The 19,417-nt window shown below is 41.7% G+C and overlaps 1 protein-coding gene across 3 annotated transcripts in view; it reads left to right on the forward strand.

Annotated features, from left to right (window-relative positions):
- Positions 1–19,417, forward strand: part of LOC128460020 (1-phosphatidylinositol 4,5-bisphosphate phosphodiesterase beta-4) — a 69,205-nt gene that overhangs the window by 27,934 nt on the left and 21,854 nt on the right. For all 3 annotated transcript variants that reach the window (XM_053445023.1, XM_053445021.1, XM_053445022.1), the window contains exons 4-7: positions 7,243–7,340; positions 13,047–13,127; positions 14,236–14,295; positions 16,247–16,390. In XM_053445023.1, the coding sequence (XP_053300998.1) occupies positions 7,257–7,340; positions 13,047–13,127; positions 14,236–14,295; positions 16,247–16,390 (369 nt within the window). In that variant the 5' untranslated portion in view covers positions 7,243–7,256. The remainder of the gene's footprint in view (positions 1–7,242; positions 7,341–13,046; positions 13,128–14,235; positions 14,296–16,246; positions 16,391–19,417) is intronic.

Below are 19,417 nucleotides of genomic sequence, written 5' to 3' on the forward strand. Positions count from 1 at the left end.
TTGTTTGGAAATGTGGGTTTGCAAAGATATATAAGCACTCAAAATTGTGTGAGTGTCAATCATAAAGAAATGCAATCACACCATCAGAATTTGGTAATAAAAAAACTGAATTGAAATGCCAGTCATAATGTGTAGCTCGGAATTTATATTTTTAAACCTAATGACTAATTGAGAAATATCAGTTAAAGTTATGCCTTTAGAGAAGATGACAGACTTCTGTTGTTGAGTTTACTACCTTCAATGTTCACGTCTTTCCCAGCCTTTTCACAATTCAGTTCTTAAACATGACGGAAATTGTTCTCAGCCCCGGTGGATGTGAGAGTCGGTGTAGGTGAGTCGGTCGATGCGTGTGTCCTAAGATGGCTTCAGCCTCAAGGGCTGCTCTGACCCTAATAGTGACAGAAGAAGATTGCTGGTATTGTTGAAAAAAAGGCACATTAAAAAGCAGTGTAGAGAATCTGTACAGGAAGCATTCCTGTTTGTCCTTCTCTGCCCTCCAGTAGACAAACACATGCATGGGTGTTGTGTGAAAAAGAGAAAAATATTTTTAATTTTTTATCCGTATAATCCACTCCGAGTAGGAAGATTAGATTAGATTAGTGGTTAGCTTCACTTTCGCACTCTTGTAGCCGCAGGACAAGGTACATATCTTAGACAAACAGAAAAGAGGACACGATGACACTTTGCCATGTTTATAGTTCAGATTAGAGACCAGCCACTGGTGGGACAAGTCATTGTATATACTTCTGCAATAAAACAGTCCAGGTGAAAAGTAGGCATCATGCTACAGACGTGCCAGATAAGAGTGTTATAGCTTGTTTTACTTGGGAGTGAAAGGGTAGTCGAAGAATATTGTATATCACTCGTGTTTGCAGACTATAAACTTGGTGTGTTTACATACAGCTTATTCACCTCACACTCTCAAAGTTCATATAGAAGCTAGAGCAAGTCAAAACACAATCAGACAGGATGTGAGTGTGTGTGTGTGCATATAGTGTTGCCTCCCTCCTTATTCACCTGTTTGTCATCACTAACAGTGTATGTATGTATGTATGTGCGCACGGGCATGAATGTGTGTTAACATTGTTCAGATGTGCTAGTGCTACCGTGATCTTTGCAGTGTATAGTGTACCTGGATCTAGTTGTGTGGTACCTGTGTCTTGCATCTTTGCAAGGCATTTTGGAGCACTGTCAAGTTGTGGGAGGATTGGTGATGTGAAACAGCAGTAAATTGTGTTATTTTTAAAGTGTCTTTTAGAGTAAACTGTACTCTCTGTACCGTAACTGACAAAAGTGAAATTGTCCTGTTTGCTCACGCCACGCTGACCTGAGCAGGTGGAACGTTCCAGCTGGTGAGGCTGAGGTAAAGTGCCACTGATCAGTAGTAGAAGAGAGAGGGCTGCAGCTTGCTGTGAGGCAGTGGAGGTGGGGGGGGGGGTCTTCAGCTTCATCATGTTTCTGTTACATTTGTCAGGGTTTGCTCCTTCCCTCTGTTTCATCAATGCTTTTATTATAAACACTTCATTTTTTACTGCTTTATTTGACATCCTCTTAAAGTTAAAGTGGAAACTGCAGCTTTAATGAGTTGTCATGTAAACAGGCTGTATCCGTTTGTTTTAGTCGACTGGTTCTTCTCTCAGATGTGTTTGCTGTGTACACACAGCTCTTGTTTGACACGTAGGTTGAAACTATGTTCACCTCCTTTTAAATAACAAAGATCCGCCCACATTCAGATTGTAAGAAGGTACAATGAGCCAGAGAAAGGGAAAGTATACACACACTGGGCCTTTTACATATTGTTCTCATCCACATGTCCTCTTTCTGAAGTACTCTCTGATTACCATTAGACATGATATGGTTCACCTGGCTTCACCTGCTCAGTAATGTCATGGAAACAGCATGCGGCCACTGCATTCGGAAACACACTGACCCTCAGCTGCCTCAGGAAATGAAGAACTGGGAAACTCCACTAGAGGAGGACTTTCCTGGTTTTTAATGCAGCAGATCAGTGAGGAGGAAACAATATGTCAATGTCGCTTGTAAATTGAGTCTTTTCTCAGTATGGTCAGGTGAGTGAATACAGTTAAACTACCTGTAGTAGTTAGTTTTTCTCTTTTTAATATTTGTCCACCGCAGACGGTATTTGGAATTTATCTGAATAAAATGGCCTTTAAAAGATTTACACTAACTATATTAAAGGGCTTGTGTTTCCCAGCAGGGTCCTGAGGGGAGAGGAGCCGATGAGTTAATGTTTCGATGTACTAAGCAGCAGGGAGGCTAACCTAAACTCTGGAATTATAGGTTTACCTAAGATGCTCCTTTACGAAACCCTTTCATTTTCAAGCTTTGGAATTAGGCAAGATGAGAATCAATTCTGTGTCATCTCTGATTGTAGCATAGACGCCCAGGAGTTGTGTAGTGAGGCAATGCATACCCATGAAGCGGAGAGTGAGTTCAGCTGTGTTACAAGTAAAAGAAAAAACTTGTGTGAGAATACAAAGTCCTGCATGTGTTGTCTTTGGCCGTCTTCTGCACAAAGCAAAGCAGACACCATGTGGTGCAGAGGAGACCTAGGACACAACTGGAGGATTTTTTTTTGTCAGGCCATACATGGTCAGAGTGTGAGTGCTTAGGAAACCATTGTGAAGCTGCAAGATGAGGTCCCATCGTAGATAAATAACATTTATCTTTTGCACTAACTCCGACCAGCTGTTTGACACAGAGTCTGACACTGAGTGAAGAACAATTTTTTCTGAGGCAACAGAAGGAGAAGACAGCTGGAAAGTTGTGGTCAACGTGGAATTTAACTACTTTTAATATTTGTATTGTCTGCCATTTTCAGCTCAGCTCCATGTTTTGTTGATAGTTTTGTTCCAGGTTTTTATGAAGCATGGTTCAGAGGAAGCCTTGGCCTAATTCACAAGTGTCGTGAGTGTTGCCTATATGGTTGTCTGGCTTTATACTGGTCACAGGCATATGTGTAATTTATTTATGATATTAAGTTTAATAAGTAATCACAATAATGATACTGTATAAGCTTATAGTTTAAATAATGTTATCTTTCACTACAGCCATTTGTCGGCTCTTGCAATATGCATTAATACAATCAGCATTCATTCCCAGGTCAACACTGCAGGAGCCACGTGTTTTATTGTGTAACCTGTACGTGCTGATTTCTTCCGCATTTGTTTCTTTTGTCTGAAGACACTGATGCTGCACCTTTCCAATGTAAATAGTCATGAACATTGGTGTACATATGTATATTTTTTTCAATCTTGGGAGCAACGTGCAAAAGCAATTTATCAAATGTCAAAAGCAAGATGAGAGAGCTTCTTAGTTTGTGGCGGAGAAAAACTGACAAACTCTTACTGGCAATCTGACCGGTTTAACCTGCAATTAAAAAAACCTCATACCCACTAATTATTGTTTAATAGAGGTATAACACGCAGACTCATCCCCAGCCCGGTTCACATTCACTTTTCCAAACGTGTACATAGTCTCACCTACAGGCCACTGAGCCGTTCCACTGCTCCACAGTGCCATAGTGGTGCTGCTGTTCTGTCACCGCTTGCTTCTTTAACCTTTAGGTCTTAATTCTGATGGCACACAGCCTATCTGGTTTATTTGAATTTGAGTGAGGTAAAGCAGCGATGTCATGCTTTGAATAAGCCTTAGCGATCCTCATCTCTACAGCGGCATTATCCAAAAACATGGGTTGGATGGGGTCAGATTTTGCATGAATACATGGTGATGGTAATGCTGAAATCATCAGGCAACGATGCATGCAGTAAGTTCAAACAATGCATGAAAAGAGGTCCTTTTTTAAAAAGCCTGTTATTCCACGGTTTCCTGTGGTTTCACTTGCTTGGTCTGAGCTGCAATATGGGTTGTTTTTGATGTGGAATCTAGTTTCTTTATTCCTTGTTGGGGATTATTTGCTGAAGGATAGCCTCGCTCAGTGTGCCAGCCAAATAAAATGCACTGCCGTGTGTGTGTGTGTTGTTCACTTGTGTCCACATGAATGTGTCCTCAGTCAAACCCATCCACCACTGGCTGGCCTAATTTTAGTTTATGAGGTGTGGGACCGCTGGGTGCTACCCTAGCTGCCATTTTAGACGATCAGGCTGGGAACGGAGAGCCTCCCGGGGCTCCTATCTATCGTAATTATCTCATCGTCAGGGGTTGGACAGGGGGCTCGGACCTCGCTCTCTTCCTGCAGCTTCCCTCGGCTCCTCACGTGCAACGTTCACATGTCCAGGAGCTCAGAGGCCCAGCCAGTATGGCCTGACGAAACCTCGGTGTGCCGCGCCGCTATTGGACGGATTACATCCCGCTAAGGAAGATGTTATCTAATGCATACTGTTGAGAGTGGCGAGATCTAGGCTAACATCAGACAGGACAGCACAGCCCAATTAGTCCAAATTAGATGTGTCCTATCTGAATACTTTTAAATCGGATTAAGGAACGTATAAGATTTCTATGAGATTTGGTTTATTATTATTATTGAGAAATCTGGACACGGTGCCGCCTATTTACACTAGTCGTCTCTCTGTGGGTTGTGTTGATGGCACGCTGCCTGTCCCCGGCTCTTAATCTCCACAGGATGTGTGCATCTGTGTTTTCATTCCCCCTGACGGGACGTGTGTGTCTGTTTTGGTCCCCTGCTAGCTCACCACAGATGGCGAAGGGCTGGGTTTGATGAAGTTCTTTTCATTTCTATTACTGGATGTACTGACCCGGCCTGGCTGCTACACCTCCTGTTGCACTGTGACGCAGATCACACTTCTTGTGTTGGCACCCGAAATACGCAACACTCTGCACTCAGATTTAAAAAGAGTATTCTCAGTTTGACTAAAGGGTCAGCCCACTATTATCAGGCTTAATTTGATCTATTATGAAGCAGCGTGTTGGGTGAGATTAGCTCTTATTAGCTGCTGTTTAACGAATCAGTCTGATTGGTGATGACGACACGCAGAAAACTCGAAACCCTTGTTTCACTCTGCATTTGTCATGCCAGGGGGTGAAGCGCAGCCCTCCTAGCCAGCAGTTCTCTGTAGCCTCTGTTGATATTGTGTCTGATCTGTGTATCTGCCCCCCCACACCCCCTCACACACGCCTCCCGCTGTGCTCACCACCCTGTCCTCCAGCCTCTCTAGCAGCCTGTGTCACACACAGCTGTTTTACTCATCCGTCTCCCGCTGCCCACCACTGTTCTGTTTCATCTCCATGCTCCTCCTGTCACTCTCTCCTCGTCTCTCATCTCTGTGGCTTTGGGAAGCTACAGAGATGAGAGATGTCCTCTCCGTGCCGCCTTTACATATCTCTCTTTATCATCAACTTTCTCCTAACACTCTCTTTCTGTTTGTCCTTACTTATTTCGTTTTCTGTTTTCCTTTTTGTCATTTCACCCATCAACCTTAAAGTTTATCGCTGTTTATCCCTGGCAGGAAAATGGCTGGTTTCAGTCTCTACACTATCTACAGGGGGGGATTGCATTCAGAGACAGACACTACGGCATTAAAGCTTTTACTGAAGAAATGAATACTACCTGAATAATCCTTTTGAATATCTTTCCATATACAGCTGCGGCAGTGCTTTATAATTACATTTTCTCTATATGCAGTATGTGATTGTTATCGCAGGGATTTGCAGCACTGTAAGATGAAGGACCACCTAATCACAACTGAATCTCACCTCCGAGTATTCCCATTAGGACATAATACCAGCTGAGCAATTAGACTATACATAGCATGTCACGTTTTCGAGTGCGCTATTGCATGACACATTTGCGGCTGACGTAAGGGGAGCCTATATTTGGACGGTGTCATCAACAATATTACAGTTTCCTGTCAGGACCCCCTCCCCCATCCATGCACTGGATGTCTTAGGAGATGATACACGTGCAGGTGTGTCACATGAATCAGGCCTGAAAGTGTTTTTTTATTGTGATTTAGGAGGAAAATGCTTCACTTTCGTTTCAGGCAAAGTGTGAGACAAAAGTAGACTTGATGGATAATTACCCTTTCTCACCATCAAATGCTCAATCTGCGTTGTTCTGTCTGTGATGATGTGGTAGGCCCACTTTTCCTCAGTCTGCCTAGTCTGGTGTTCAAGTAATAGCTCCTTTGCAGTTAGATATAGTGAGTCTCATGGTGGAAAATCTTGCATTTCTGCAGATCTTTTACATTACATGTAACCATTTTTATTCTTAGTTATATTTATTGGTTTAATGTCAGTTAACGAGACGACTTACCTGTTTAACAATCCTTAAGAACATAGAATAAAGTGAAACAAAATAAAACACCAGAACAGAAAATGTTCCCATCCGCATCCAAAGAGATTAACATCGCATCCATGGGTGCATAGATGTGCAGTCGGTACTGGGTGAGAGACATATTGGAGAGAGGAAATGTCAATCGTAATTGTTTCCATTTTTACTATGTGGAAGATGAATTCCAAACTGACAACTTTCTGGTTTTTGTATTATTCTGGTCTGTAGGAAAAATAGATCTAAACATTTGACTGTCACTTAATCGCGCAGTGTCCTTTGTGATGTCTACAACACTTCACCGTGAGGCTGAATAAAATGTCTAGAGAGGTTGTGGAAGAAGGTTGAGCTGAGATGAGAATCGTGCACCCACTTTATTTTTCATCAATCTCATGAATCTGACATTAAACCTCTCGATGAAAAATACCAGGCAAGTTCATTGGAAAGATTTTTACTGAGTGTGTGCAATATGATGCAGATCCAAATTTAACTGTGGTTTCATAAGGTGACTGTTTATGGGCTCTCTGAGTGTCATTCCCGTTTTCATTGTCAACCTTGATTTACCGGCGTTAAGTACCACAGTGTCACGGAGAGGTTAAATGAGAAACTAAATCAAATAGCTAATGGGAAAAGGATTTTTAAATACATCTTTTATGAATTTGATTGATGTTTGATGTGTTTTTTGTTAACGCCTCTTGAAAAATGTTAGACCATTTTATTGCCCGTTGAATAACCCTGTTCCAATTAATACCCTGAAACGTAAAGCTCCTGCACATCACGGCTTGTCGAGTGGGAAATGTTTTACAGTAGCTATGCTCAATGAATTCAGCATTTTGTGACTGTAGGACAGACGAGGACAGAAACTCGGTCCTGGAAACATCTGTGTGTTTGCTGTCTTGGTTGTTGAAGATATTCTGTTACTAACCCTGTCTGTTTCTCTTTCTGCATCTCCTCCCCCCCTCTCTGGGTCTCAGGTTTGTGAGCAGCCATGACGAAGTCCTACGTGTTCAACTGGCAGAAGCACCTGCCTGAGTTCATGCAGGAAGGCACCTCCTTCGACAGGTTTGATGAGGTAATTATGACACATTTCGTTGGTGCTTTGTAAAATAAAATAAAAACCGTAAAGGCTCCAAGTGGAGAAATAAAGCCTTCTAACCGTTTAATGGCAGCTTATCACATATACTGATGCATTGAAGATGTATGTTTCATATCCCTGATGAACACGTGAATGCTTGGCCAGTGTTACGAGCTGTATGAGTTTGTTATGGCATTGTTGATACTGACCTAGGTTATTAGTCCTACTATCATTCTTCACTTTAATGACAACCCCCGGGCCAGTCATTAGCGTGCACACACACAAACACACACACACACACACACTAACACACACACACACACGGGCAGTTTCCTTTATAACCTGTCATCGACGCACTATAGGCCGGCTACATTCATCAGCCTCATTAAGATGCCTCGCCATGGCGACTGCATGTCTGCTACACATCCACTGAGCGTTTTTTGATCATCAAACTGTTAAGATTGTCTGTGTGAGTACGTCGTCCTTGTTTTTACAAAAAACATTCATCACAATAAAAATATAGATACATAAAATCATACATAAAAAATCTAAGCTACAAATGTTAAGGGGAACATATCAGATTTTTGAAATATTGAATCATTGCTCGTCAATCTGTTCCGTACCAATTCAGTTAAAATTTAAATCTATTTAGACAAATCTGTATCATTAACAGCAAATATCTGCTCTAAGTCTGTATGTATATATGACCCCATCTATATCCTCCTGTCTTTTTGCCCACGTTTCCTCTGACTAACTTAATCATGACACTGAGTGAGGAGATGTGCCGGGCAAAGCTAAAGTGTGTCACACACGCACTCTCGCACACACATGCGTACGTACACAAACGCTTGCGCGCATCAGGAAATCCCCTCATTGCTCCCTGTTTATACGGGCATCAGCGAGGGGAGGTGCATCCCTCTCAGGCAGAGAAGGAAACTGGAAATGTCGGTGGCCAAAAAATCGGCATCAATTCCTCAGCGATGTCAAAGTGAGCTGTGAAACTGGGCCAGCATGCTTCTGAAGAGAGTCCTCTGTGTGCTGCTGCTGTAACGCGAGCCAGGCCTGGACAGGGTCAGGACTGCTATAAAGCCTGCCAATCCTCTTCACTGCGAGACTATGATTTGATTTGATTTGATTTGATCACCCTTTTGAGTTTTGTAGGAAATTGGTGTATGCAATCAAACAAATCTAAATACACGTGTTGGTGTTTTCTTTGCTATTTTATCACAATTATTTTCCTCCCGATCTACAAGTGTTCCAACACTTTCCCACAGTTCTACAGTACAACAGGTCCCTCCCTGACATCTACCTTGCAGGTGCACATTAGCTACATCCTGAGCTTAGCACAGCATAAGATGATTCTGATTGGTTTCAAGAAATAAATAAGGCCAAGAGTTGTTCTTCCTCGATAGTAGAAAGTTAGTTGTTGCAACACAAATAATCACAATACAACAAAATAGAGAAACATGCTACAAGTAGGACGTAACCAGTGAACACAAAAACTGATGAACCGACTAACATGTTGGGTGTTGGAAAATTAGCTAAAATGTAAGAACCATTCAGCATTGTCATGTTTCTTCTGTCCTCAAAAACACATTACTTTGTCGTCTAGCACTCACAGCACATTTTTGCTCTTGTTTGTGCTTTGACTGTTTTTAGCATGTTTGTGTATTTGGTTTTGTTGTGTGTATTTACATTGGATGTGTTGTCAAATTGAATTTTCATTTGCCTGTGTTTAGTCTATTTGTATACGTGTTCTCTTCAGTTGCCGTGTTGAGCTCTTTGAGCCGTTATTCTCCCACACAAATGCTGTGGGCGAAACCGTAGGTTTGTCTGTGGGAGACTATAGAACTGTCCTGGCTGATAATAAGGTCAAACTGTGCCAGTCACTTTAAAGGTTAAAATTAATGATGGCAGCCTCCCTCTCAACCCTCACACAGGGTTTCCTCTGGGTCCTAAAAAGTGCTAGAAAGTTTAGTCCTTAAAAACAAATAAACATATTAAAACATTTTAATTTGTTTTAGTAGGTCTACGTATGTTACTGTGGATGTAATGCTACTTCCAATATGGTTTAAAATCAGTTAGTTTTGTTGGTAGCATGCACAGTTTGTAATATCTCTACGTATTGTAGTTCTTTCTAAACAATACAGATATTAGCACGCTGTTATAAAACTACAAACAAGACCAACATGGAACTAATAACTAAGTCTACAAATACCCTGATCAGAATTGATCTCCAATGGGCTGTGGGAAAGTCTATAGAATACCTACTGTCAATACCTGTAGGTTGAGATACTACAGGGTCTTTCAAGTGGTATTAGGCAACTTCACCTTCTCCTCAATTTTAGGCAAGTGTTAGTTATTCTGGGTCTCTGATATTCCTTCATATCTGTCACACTTTACATTGGTCTTAAATTTCATTCATTATGGTCTTAAAAAGTCAGTAAACTGATATTATCCTTTCTATTAGCAGAATAGTAACAGGAATAATTTTATTCACTAAAAATAATGTTTTGCATGATTATTAAGTCTTTTTAGAGGCTTACTCAACTATTCTATTTTGGAAGGGATCATTTTGAAACTCATAATAAAGTAACTTTGTCCAAAAAACTCCCCTTTTGGTTAAGTGAGTGAGTAAGTGTCGCTCCGTTGCTTGGCAAATACGAAGCCTGCAGGGGACATCTGAGTCAATTGAAATGACATTCGCCAAGAGTCCACCCACCCACAAACAAAGACATGCTCTCACACACACACAACCACACTCACACTCACACTCACACACACACCGGCAAATATGCTAAACAGCATGGATGGATTTTTTTCCACAAAACCTTCTTCACTGACTGAAACCCCACTGAGTGACAGATGGTAGAGACAGGCAGTACGCATGTTTGTTTGTGTGTGTGTGTGTGTGTGTGTGTGTGTGTGTGTGTGTGTGTGTGTGTGTGTGTGTGTGTGTGTGTGTGTGTGTGTGTGTGTGTGTGTGTGTGTGTGTGTGTGTGTGTGTGTGTGTGTGTGTGTGTGTGTGTGTGTGTGTGTGTGTGTGTGTGTCTGCATAGTCAAAGCTTTATTGTGGACCTCTATCAATACCTGGATTTATTGTTTTTTTCACCTTTTATTAGTTTAGCTTGATTTCTGTACAGTTCTGTGGGAGAGGCCTCCCATGTCCTTTACCTTTGCAGTATTGTAGCAGTGAAAGTGTGATATTTGATTTTCCTCTTTGATTAGTCAGGTGGCAGTGAGGTCAGAGGTCAAATGGATTCTCAATGATCAGTTGTGCTAAGAGCCTGAGGGCTTTGTGTGTGTGACAATCATTGTCCTACTAGTAATCAAGCCACATCGATTAAGATGTTGCTGATGTTTGGCTTCCATGCAAACTGAAGAGCCACATATTGACAGGTGATGATGTCAGAGAAAATCAAATAACAAATGTTAAAACGCAGAAAGAAAATAATTCTAATATTTTTACTTCCTTCTAGTTTACTTCAAGAAAACTTCATATAGTAGTAGTAGTAGTAGTAGTAGTATAGGCTGTATTAATTATCAATTACAATATTTTTTCGCTGACTTAGACTAAAGTAGCACACTCATAACATGTGCACTCCCTCCATGAATTAGATGTATACAGTGTAGATAGCTTTCTTTCTTTGCTGTCATCAAAAGGACAAAGTTAATACCTTGAAATTAAGTGTGATGTAACATAATCCTTTAATACATGAAGTGTGCTCCTTTCACATTATCATTACTTACATTGTGGGAGTACAACAAATGTAATATATTGATGAACATACAAAAATAAATACATTTATTAGGATTAAAGACAAATGGCTGAAAAAAACAATAATGTAACTGGATACTGAACATGGTGACCTTGCATTTTTTCACTGTTCATTCATTCAGTCATTCAGTGTTAAGCTCCAGTTGATCAGAGCACAAACAGTTGCTGTTTTTCATCAGATAACCAATGGCTTCTTGTTGTCGAGGTCATATGTGTGTGTCCTGTGTACATCTCCTTGATTGTCATTCATATCAATGTAAACAAAGGACTTGTTGTGCCTTTTAGTAACATAACTTAGCTCCCTTTGATTATATATAGTACTTTCGTTAGTATGATGAACCATTAGTCTGTTTTTTTGTTTGCTGATCCTTTTTCCAAGATGGAGGCAACAGAGGAGGACGAACAGAGAACACACATCCACACACACACACTGAATTACACTTCCCTGTGCACTTAGCAAAGAATGTACACATGTCGCAAAGAAGCTGGACCATAACCAGGGGTCTTAATGGGTCTGTCCACTTCCACAAGGAGACGGCTGGGTCCTGAGTGAATTGTTCCTCTGCGTTTGGAAGGACTGAGTGTTCCCATAAACCTTTTAGCTTTACAAGAACAAGCCGTCTGATGGTGTAACAGTAGCCTGCTGTATGTTCTTAACAGTCGGAGCTCATTTGGGACCGTCTCTTTCATACTCAGCTTCACGAAGTGTAACTGAACCCTCTGTCATACTTATTTCAGATGAAAGAGAGTCAAGCTTTTAGCTGCACTTAACGGCAGCCTCACTGTTTCCTAACTGGATTTAGGATTGTTCTATTGGTTTTCGTTGTGGTTTTGGATGACATGGTAGCGCAGTATGGAGAGCAGCCACATAACAGCTCAGCTCAGGCCTGTTCTCAGCAGTGTATCTCATGGCAGCAGCAGCCTGAAAGATTAAAATGTGTGTGTGTGTGTCACACACTGTTCTCTACTGCTAATATTAGAGTAAGAGTGACCCAGCAGCCATCTCCTATTTTCTATGTTTCTCACTCTCTATGTTTTATTATTCTTAGATGTGTGATTGTAGCTGGATAAACACACACAGCCGTGTCATGTCTCCCTGACTCCCGAGGACATTATATTGACTCAAATTGATTTCCTGGAGACTTAATCTAACCTTAACTATAATTACTATTTGCCTAACCTTAATTTAACCTTAAACCTAAATACCTGAAGCTAACCTTACCCTTATCCTAACCTGAAACCAACCTAATCTTAACATGTCTTTGTCATTATCTCTTATGAGAACAAGTGTCCATAATGTGACCTACAACATGAGTTATACCTGGGCACATACACACAATTGACACAATCATTTATCAGTGCAATCTCAGCTGATTGAGTTTAGTGTAAAATGTTTGGGCTAGACAGGCGGGCGGATGTTTGGAGATGAGTTGAACCAAATCGGTGGTCGCTCCATGTTACACATCACAGCTGATGGATGCAGAGCGTACGCTTGTGTGCAGCTGCGTCACAGTCACTCTACCAGCTCACTTCTGGATCCTCGAGACAGACAATCTGCTCAGGGTTGTCCTCTGTCTCTAATGCACAGCCCTGTGTTCCAGGCAGAGGATGTTGGCATTTAACTGGTTCCTGGCAGTCACATTTATCTCACTTTGTGTTTGCCTTAGCAGCAGGTTTCATCTGCTCCGCACGCAAACTTGTGTGTTTACACACTTAATGTGTTGTGCGTATTTTGTGAGCGAGTCCTTGTGTGTCCTAAGGCCGACAGGTGCATCGTGGAAATGAATTTGCGTTACATGTGTTTGTCTAGTTGCATAAGCCCTGTGTGTGTTTGTGAGAGACAGGTTGCCTGTTTAATGTCATTAAATGTCAAAAGCCTGTGATGCAGCCCCTTGTCTCATAAAAATCCACTCTTCCCTCTGCAGGACCCCTACTTCTTTGAGCCCAGTTGTCAGATGAGGGTGGACGAGTTTGGCTTTTTCATCACCTGGAAGAGCGAGGGAAAGGTATCACCTCCATGACATTTTGTGTGTCCTCTTGTCTCTAGGGAGGCCTCGCAAAGGGAAAGCTTTTGGTCCAAAATACAAAATACAGAATACAGAGAATACAGCATCTAAAAGTCAACAGGGAAGAGGTGTAGAAAAGCAAAGTGCACATAATCAAACACCAACACTAACATGTCACTAAGAAACTGGTGTCATTATGTCGATGCACTTCAATTTGCAATTTTACTTCAGGTTAGAGGTTAAGTGGCATTTTTAACATTTATTTAACAAGGGGCTTGAGACAAGACCAGTTCTTTTAAGAAGTTACATTTGGTCTTTTAATCCTCAACCCCCTCCAATGACGATCACCTTTTTAACCTTGGCTTTTTTATTTGATACATGACACATCATGACTGATAAGCAGTCAACGCCATTGGCCAACTATGTTAATGTCGAAACTTCATGATGTGGGAAACATCATTGGGAGATAGTATTTTCATACTAGCTCTAATATTAAAATAATTCCATATTATGAAATTATTTTTCATAATAGGAACAATTATTTCCATATTCATAGATCTGCAAATACTAAATTAAACAAAGATGTAGAATTGCATAGGAGCCATTTCAAGGCCGTGAAGAAATGTTTTTCAATACGACTGTACAGACTCGGCTCCATCAGCACAAGATGGCAGCGTTTGTATTCTAGATATTTTTGGATAGGGGGAAGAAGTCGTCCATCTATGTTTACATTCTATTCTTTATACCTCTTTATTCTGTGTGGGAATACAGGTGGATGGAGATTAAGGATTAGCTCACTGCAGATCAAACTTGTATATTGAACCTTTGAGTGTCGTTACTGCTTTAACCACTACACAAAATAGACATGATCATAAGTAAATATGTGCACATCTTAGTCATATTGACCAACATGAATAACTTAGAGATAGATGCTGAGAAGTTGTGGTGCAGAAGTATTAGCAGAAATAATTACAAATCCCACTGTAATCCATCTGCTTTGTTTTTGTAATATTCTCCTCCTCCCTCTCCGTCTCTCCCCTCTTACCTGCTGTCATCCCTCCCTTTTCCACTGCCCCTCGTTCTCTCAATCTGTGTTTCTCTCCGGCAGGAAGGCCAGGTGCTCGAGTGTTCGCTCATCAACAGTATCCGAGTCGGTGCCGTCCCGAAGGTGAGACCTCAGGAAATAAACAGTTTCCATCGCTTCTGCCTCCAAAACATAAATGCTGTCCCCCCCCCATTCAGAGCATTCAGTCTCTTGCTCCCACGCGTCAGGCCTGGTGGAATCTACGGAGACCCAAACGTCAATGGTGGAATTCATGCTTTAATTAGCCAAGGCTTCAGCAGTGTGATGCATAAATCGACAGACTGATCTGGGTCTCTCCGCCGACTCCTCGCTGCCAAGCTTCGCCATCAAATATCACTTTCACCCGGGGCACTCGAGGAACATAAACATGAAATATTTAACTCATCCATATTTATCCAACCCTGGCTCGGTTTAGCCGCAGGTTGTATCTGAAACTTCTTTCTTTTTTTTTCTTTTTTTTCTCGCCGCTCTGGTGTGTGCTTTTGACCCAGAGAGGAGTAATGAAAAAATGTGCTTCCAGCCCTATTATGATGGGCTGTCAGAGAATCAGTGGGTTAAGGAGTTCACGCTATTGGATCAAATGCTCACAGACACAAGACGTTCTGTCTCTGTCAGAAATACTTTTCCTCAGGTAACAGGGAACTGGTCCTGCAAACCCAAAGAGTATAAACTGCATAATTCTTTCACTCAGTGCTGTTGGAACCCAGTCAGTCCTTTTATGTAGCTGATTCTGAGTCACTCACACACACGGTGTGTTTACCTGCCTGGTTTTTCTGAATATTAAATATTGATTTTTCCAGTTTAGCCTTGACAGTGACACATTATATCATAGGTATCATGGGGAGAAGATGAATAATGAGAGCTGATACAGGAAAATACCCCTGTGGACACCTGCTTGTAATTAGAATGCAAACATGCGACGCCTCTATAAGTCAGAGGGCTGACAGAAGACACTGGAGTGTGCTGTGTGAACAACCTGTCAGTGTATGTACTGTTGACTGCAGGAGGGGTCTGTTTGTTTGTGGCTCTGTGTAGACGTGTGTACGTACATGTGTAAGGACACGTATACAGATACTGAGGCCTGACAGCAGCTCGTCCTGTTTGATCGAATGCTCTGCGCCGCTCTGTGAGAAGCGTTCGCGGGGCTCCTCCTCGGAGGCTAACGCGGTTACACCAGCTCAGGCAGCAGTTTCACATAATCCAATGAGCAAGAGAAAGATGAATGGCTTTGGATAATTGCTGGCTGGGGTTTTAAAAGCAGCCTAGCCTGTTGCCTGTTAATTCAATAGTGTAACCAAAATACGTTACTGTCTGCAGGGTGACGATAGCGGCAGGCTGAAATCTTATTGAAAAGATGAGAGGGAGGAATCGTGCTGTGATTTTGATGGTGTGAGTGTTGTCATGGATTTTCTATTTCAGACGGAGCTGTGGTGTGAGGTATAGATTCTGAGGAGGATAATCCGGGGAAATCCGGCTCTTTAAATGTCTGAAATGTCATGTCTTTAACAGGCATTAGCAATTAGCACAGGTTGTTGTGATTCAAATGATTTTCTAAATGTAAAACATCTTGTGCAGTGCTCGGCTCTTTGCTCTGCCTGAGGTGAAGCGACTCAGCTGAACACCTCAATAACCTAAATGAGTTTTTGTAGCTGAGATTTTTTTTTAGTTGAGTTATCTAATTTCTTCGATGATGATGATGATGATGTGTATTATATCAGTCTGTAGCTGACATGGAGCTTCAGGTGTCCTGAGCAACACACAGACTTTTTTATCTGATGGCGTCGCCCCACAGCCGCAATTCACTTTTCTACATCTTTCTCCCTAAGCTTCCCTCCCTTTGTGGTTTCTTGTCAGTGACTGTTTTACTGCAGTAATATCCGAATGCCCTCAGAGATTTTATTAAATTTTCCCTCTGCTGACTCTTAAAGTTATAGATTATTTTACGTCTGAAAAACATGCCCCAACCACAGCTTGATGAAATCCGTCTTCTTCCTGAAACTGAATTACCCTTTAACCTTTTCTTCTTCTTTCTCAGGACCCGAAGATCTTGACGTCTTTCGAGGCCATTGGAAAGACGGAGGCCGACTTGGAGGGTTGCATCATCTGCATCTGCAGCGGCACAGACCTGGTCAACCTGAACTTCATGTTCATGGTGGCAGAGAGCCCAGACACAGCCAGGGTAAACACATGCATCCGCCGTATCTCCACAGCTTAATGCCCAGGCTCTGTGATTAATGAACTAATGTATTTACTCACTCATTATATGTAAGATGCTTTCAGACATGAGCTCTTTCCTTTCACATATGAAGAACGCAGCAGGTGGTTGTCCGGGTCAGATGTGTTCACACCAACAGGAAATGGCAGAAACATTCAGCAGGGGATAGCATCTTGAGCATGAAGGAGGCAGGACGTGGTGTATAATCACTGAGGAAATCTCCTTTATTGTTTACAGCTCAGCCAAACCTTTTTCATCCTGAGACATAGTCATTCTTCCAGAGTCGCATCCGTTACATGTTAAAAAAGCTATCAACACTTGTGGCTGGGTTTCCTGCTGTATTCTCACATTGGCTGGTTTTCGGACAATTCCGTAGGAGGCTGGCAGGAAAGTTTCTGGAAACTGTCCAGAGCAACTGACTCAGACATTTGAGTTCTCAAATTAAAACGCCTTCGGAAAATGTCTGGAGTTCAGTGCGTGTCTTGAAGCAGCTTTAGTCGTACGTCCCAGACGGTTGGAAAACAAAGCCACTGTGTCGTCCCCCCCGAAACCATTCAACATTTCCACAGTATGGAATTCAGAGGTTTAGAGAACACCCTGACGCGGCACACATTTAATTCGGAACAAAGGCAAATTGGTAGGTGAATGGTTTATATGGCGACTCCCACGTAAGGCAGAACTGACTTTGGATAAATAGACACTTTTAGAATGACTCATCTTTTCCTCTCACTCCATCTCTCTCCTGCTTTGGCTTTTACTTTCTGATCTTTTTTGTCTCTCCTGAACTGTCCCCTCGCCCTCTTTTATTTCTCTCTTCTTTCCCTCGTCCTATACCCACTCATCAAGGAAAAAGCTCTGGGAGAAATCAGGCTGACTAAGTAAAGAAACCACTTTCTCACTCCTCCTTTCTGTTTTTGGCTCAGACAGATGGATAACACCCATTCCCCTGACACTCACTCTCTCTTTCACCTAGTCATCCAACATCTCTCTCTTATTCTTTCGCTCTAACCAGCTGACATCAGTATTGCAGATCCCCACTCACAAACTGAGACACTGATAAAACACAGGAGATGGTTTAGACTGCACTTCGGTTTTCTGGACCTTTATTGATTTACAAAAACCTGTCGATGTGACCTCTGACAGAATTAGTACACAAAGCTGTAAACAAACACCAGACGTGAAAGACAGCAAATCATTTTGAGTGTCAAATCAGCAACATAGTGGTGTCTGTGTTTATGTTGCAAATATGTGATGATATAAAAACCTAAATTATGCAGTATAAAAACTAGACTAGAAGTGCAGCTGCTTATTTTCATTTATTTTTCAAAAATATTATTTTTATTATTTTTTATTGAAAAATAAATATACTTTTTTGTTATTTTTTAACTTTTTATTGGGGAAAAAAATCTACATTCCCTAATATCTGTATCAGCTTCCGCATCAGTCAGTCCTTTTGTTGGATTGTGTCGCCGGCAACAATGGTTGAACATAAAATAAAGTTTTGTTAATATGAACATGATTTATCTCGCTAGAAACTCTGCTAAAAGCCCATGGCAACCATTGCACCGAAATTATACACAAGTCAGAAACCAACTAAATCAGAATGTCACAAAAACAAAACCTATATTGGTCGGTCTCCACTTTATACTAAAATAATTAAAGTTGGGTGTTTTTTTACAGCTCTGTTATTCTACATTTTCAATCTTATCAACAAACAGAAATAGAAGAAATAGAAATGGATAACAGTGCTCGGTGGTCTTCCCTTGGGTCTGTCTCTAAAGCCCTTTAAAGACATTAGTCTTTTAATATGAGTCACAAATAAAAAAGCCTCATATTCTGAAAGGGTTTCCTCAAAAAGCTGCGCACTGTAACTCTTATAGAACAGCACTCGTGTGTACAGGACTATTTTTAGCTGCACGTTAATATCCCTTTGGTGCACTGGGGTGTGTTTATGGCAGCTCGACGGTGTTTGGGGGCCTGACTCTAAATAAGCTGCAGTGCCCACGTTTATTGTAACTGTGGAAAATAGCTCCCAGTCCAATAGTGTGACCCATTGATCGATTTAATGTTATTTTTGGTGTTTTTCGAGAATAAAAAGACCCGAACAATACCTCCACCCTTTCACTATCTGCAAAGGTTAGAGACTCAGCTTCAGGGCAAAGGAAAGTTTTAGAGGAAAACACAGTAAAAGTCATCTGCCCTATCTTCTATTTGTGATAAATCCACTGTGGCCCAAAGACCTGGCAATCAATGAAAGACTCTAAGCCAAAACAAGAAAAAGCACTTTAACAAGTTTGGGTCAGCGCACTTTTTCTCACCCTCAGGGTCGTCTACCATCAGATGGATGGAGGGAGAGATAGAGAGAGAGATGGATGGAAGGATAGATGACATACAAAGAGTTTCTGATGAATATAAAGGGGATGCACAGAGTCCTTCTGCACTCGCGGCTGGTTCACGTCCAAAACCTTTGCTGCATGTGTTCCTCGCCCTCTCGCCCTCTCTCCCTCTCTCCCTGTCCACGTCAACTCTAGCCTATCAAAGCATTTGTTCTTAATCTGTTGTTTTCAGTGCTGGGTGCTGCTTCGTCAAATGACAGGTTTTTATCGGCTACTTTTCTGATCAACAGTGATGGAAAGGAGACTACCTGCAAGGGAACGCGCCAACATGGCAGACACTGTGGGGGAGAGAGAGCTCCTCAGTTGTCAGTGCATTGGTGACATCAGAAAGGATGCAATGGGGGGGCATAAATCTAACTTTGGTGTAAAAGAGGTATAACTTAAAGTCCAGAAAATATAAATGTCCCCAGGGTTTAAAAGAAACCAGTTTGAAACCAGTTTGAGACAGGCTGCTGGGAGCCAGCACAGCTCTGTGGATCACCACAGTGTTTGTGTTGATGTAGTTTCCAGGAGAGGGTGTTTTTGTGGTGATGGGTGTTACAAATGATGTTTACACTCCAGAGAGCTCAGTGCCACAGGGCTGCCAATGATATGG

This window comes from Pleuronectes platessa, chromosome 17 (genome assembly GCF_947347685.1).
Source record: "Pleuronectes platessa chromosome 17, fPlePla1.1, whole genome shotgun sequence".
NCBI lineage: Eukaryota > Metazoa > Chordata > Actinopteri > Pleuronectiformes > Pleuronectidae > Pleuronectes > Pleuronectes platessa.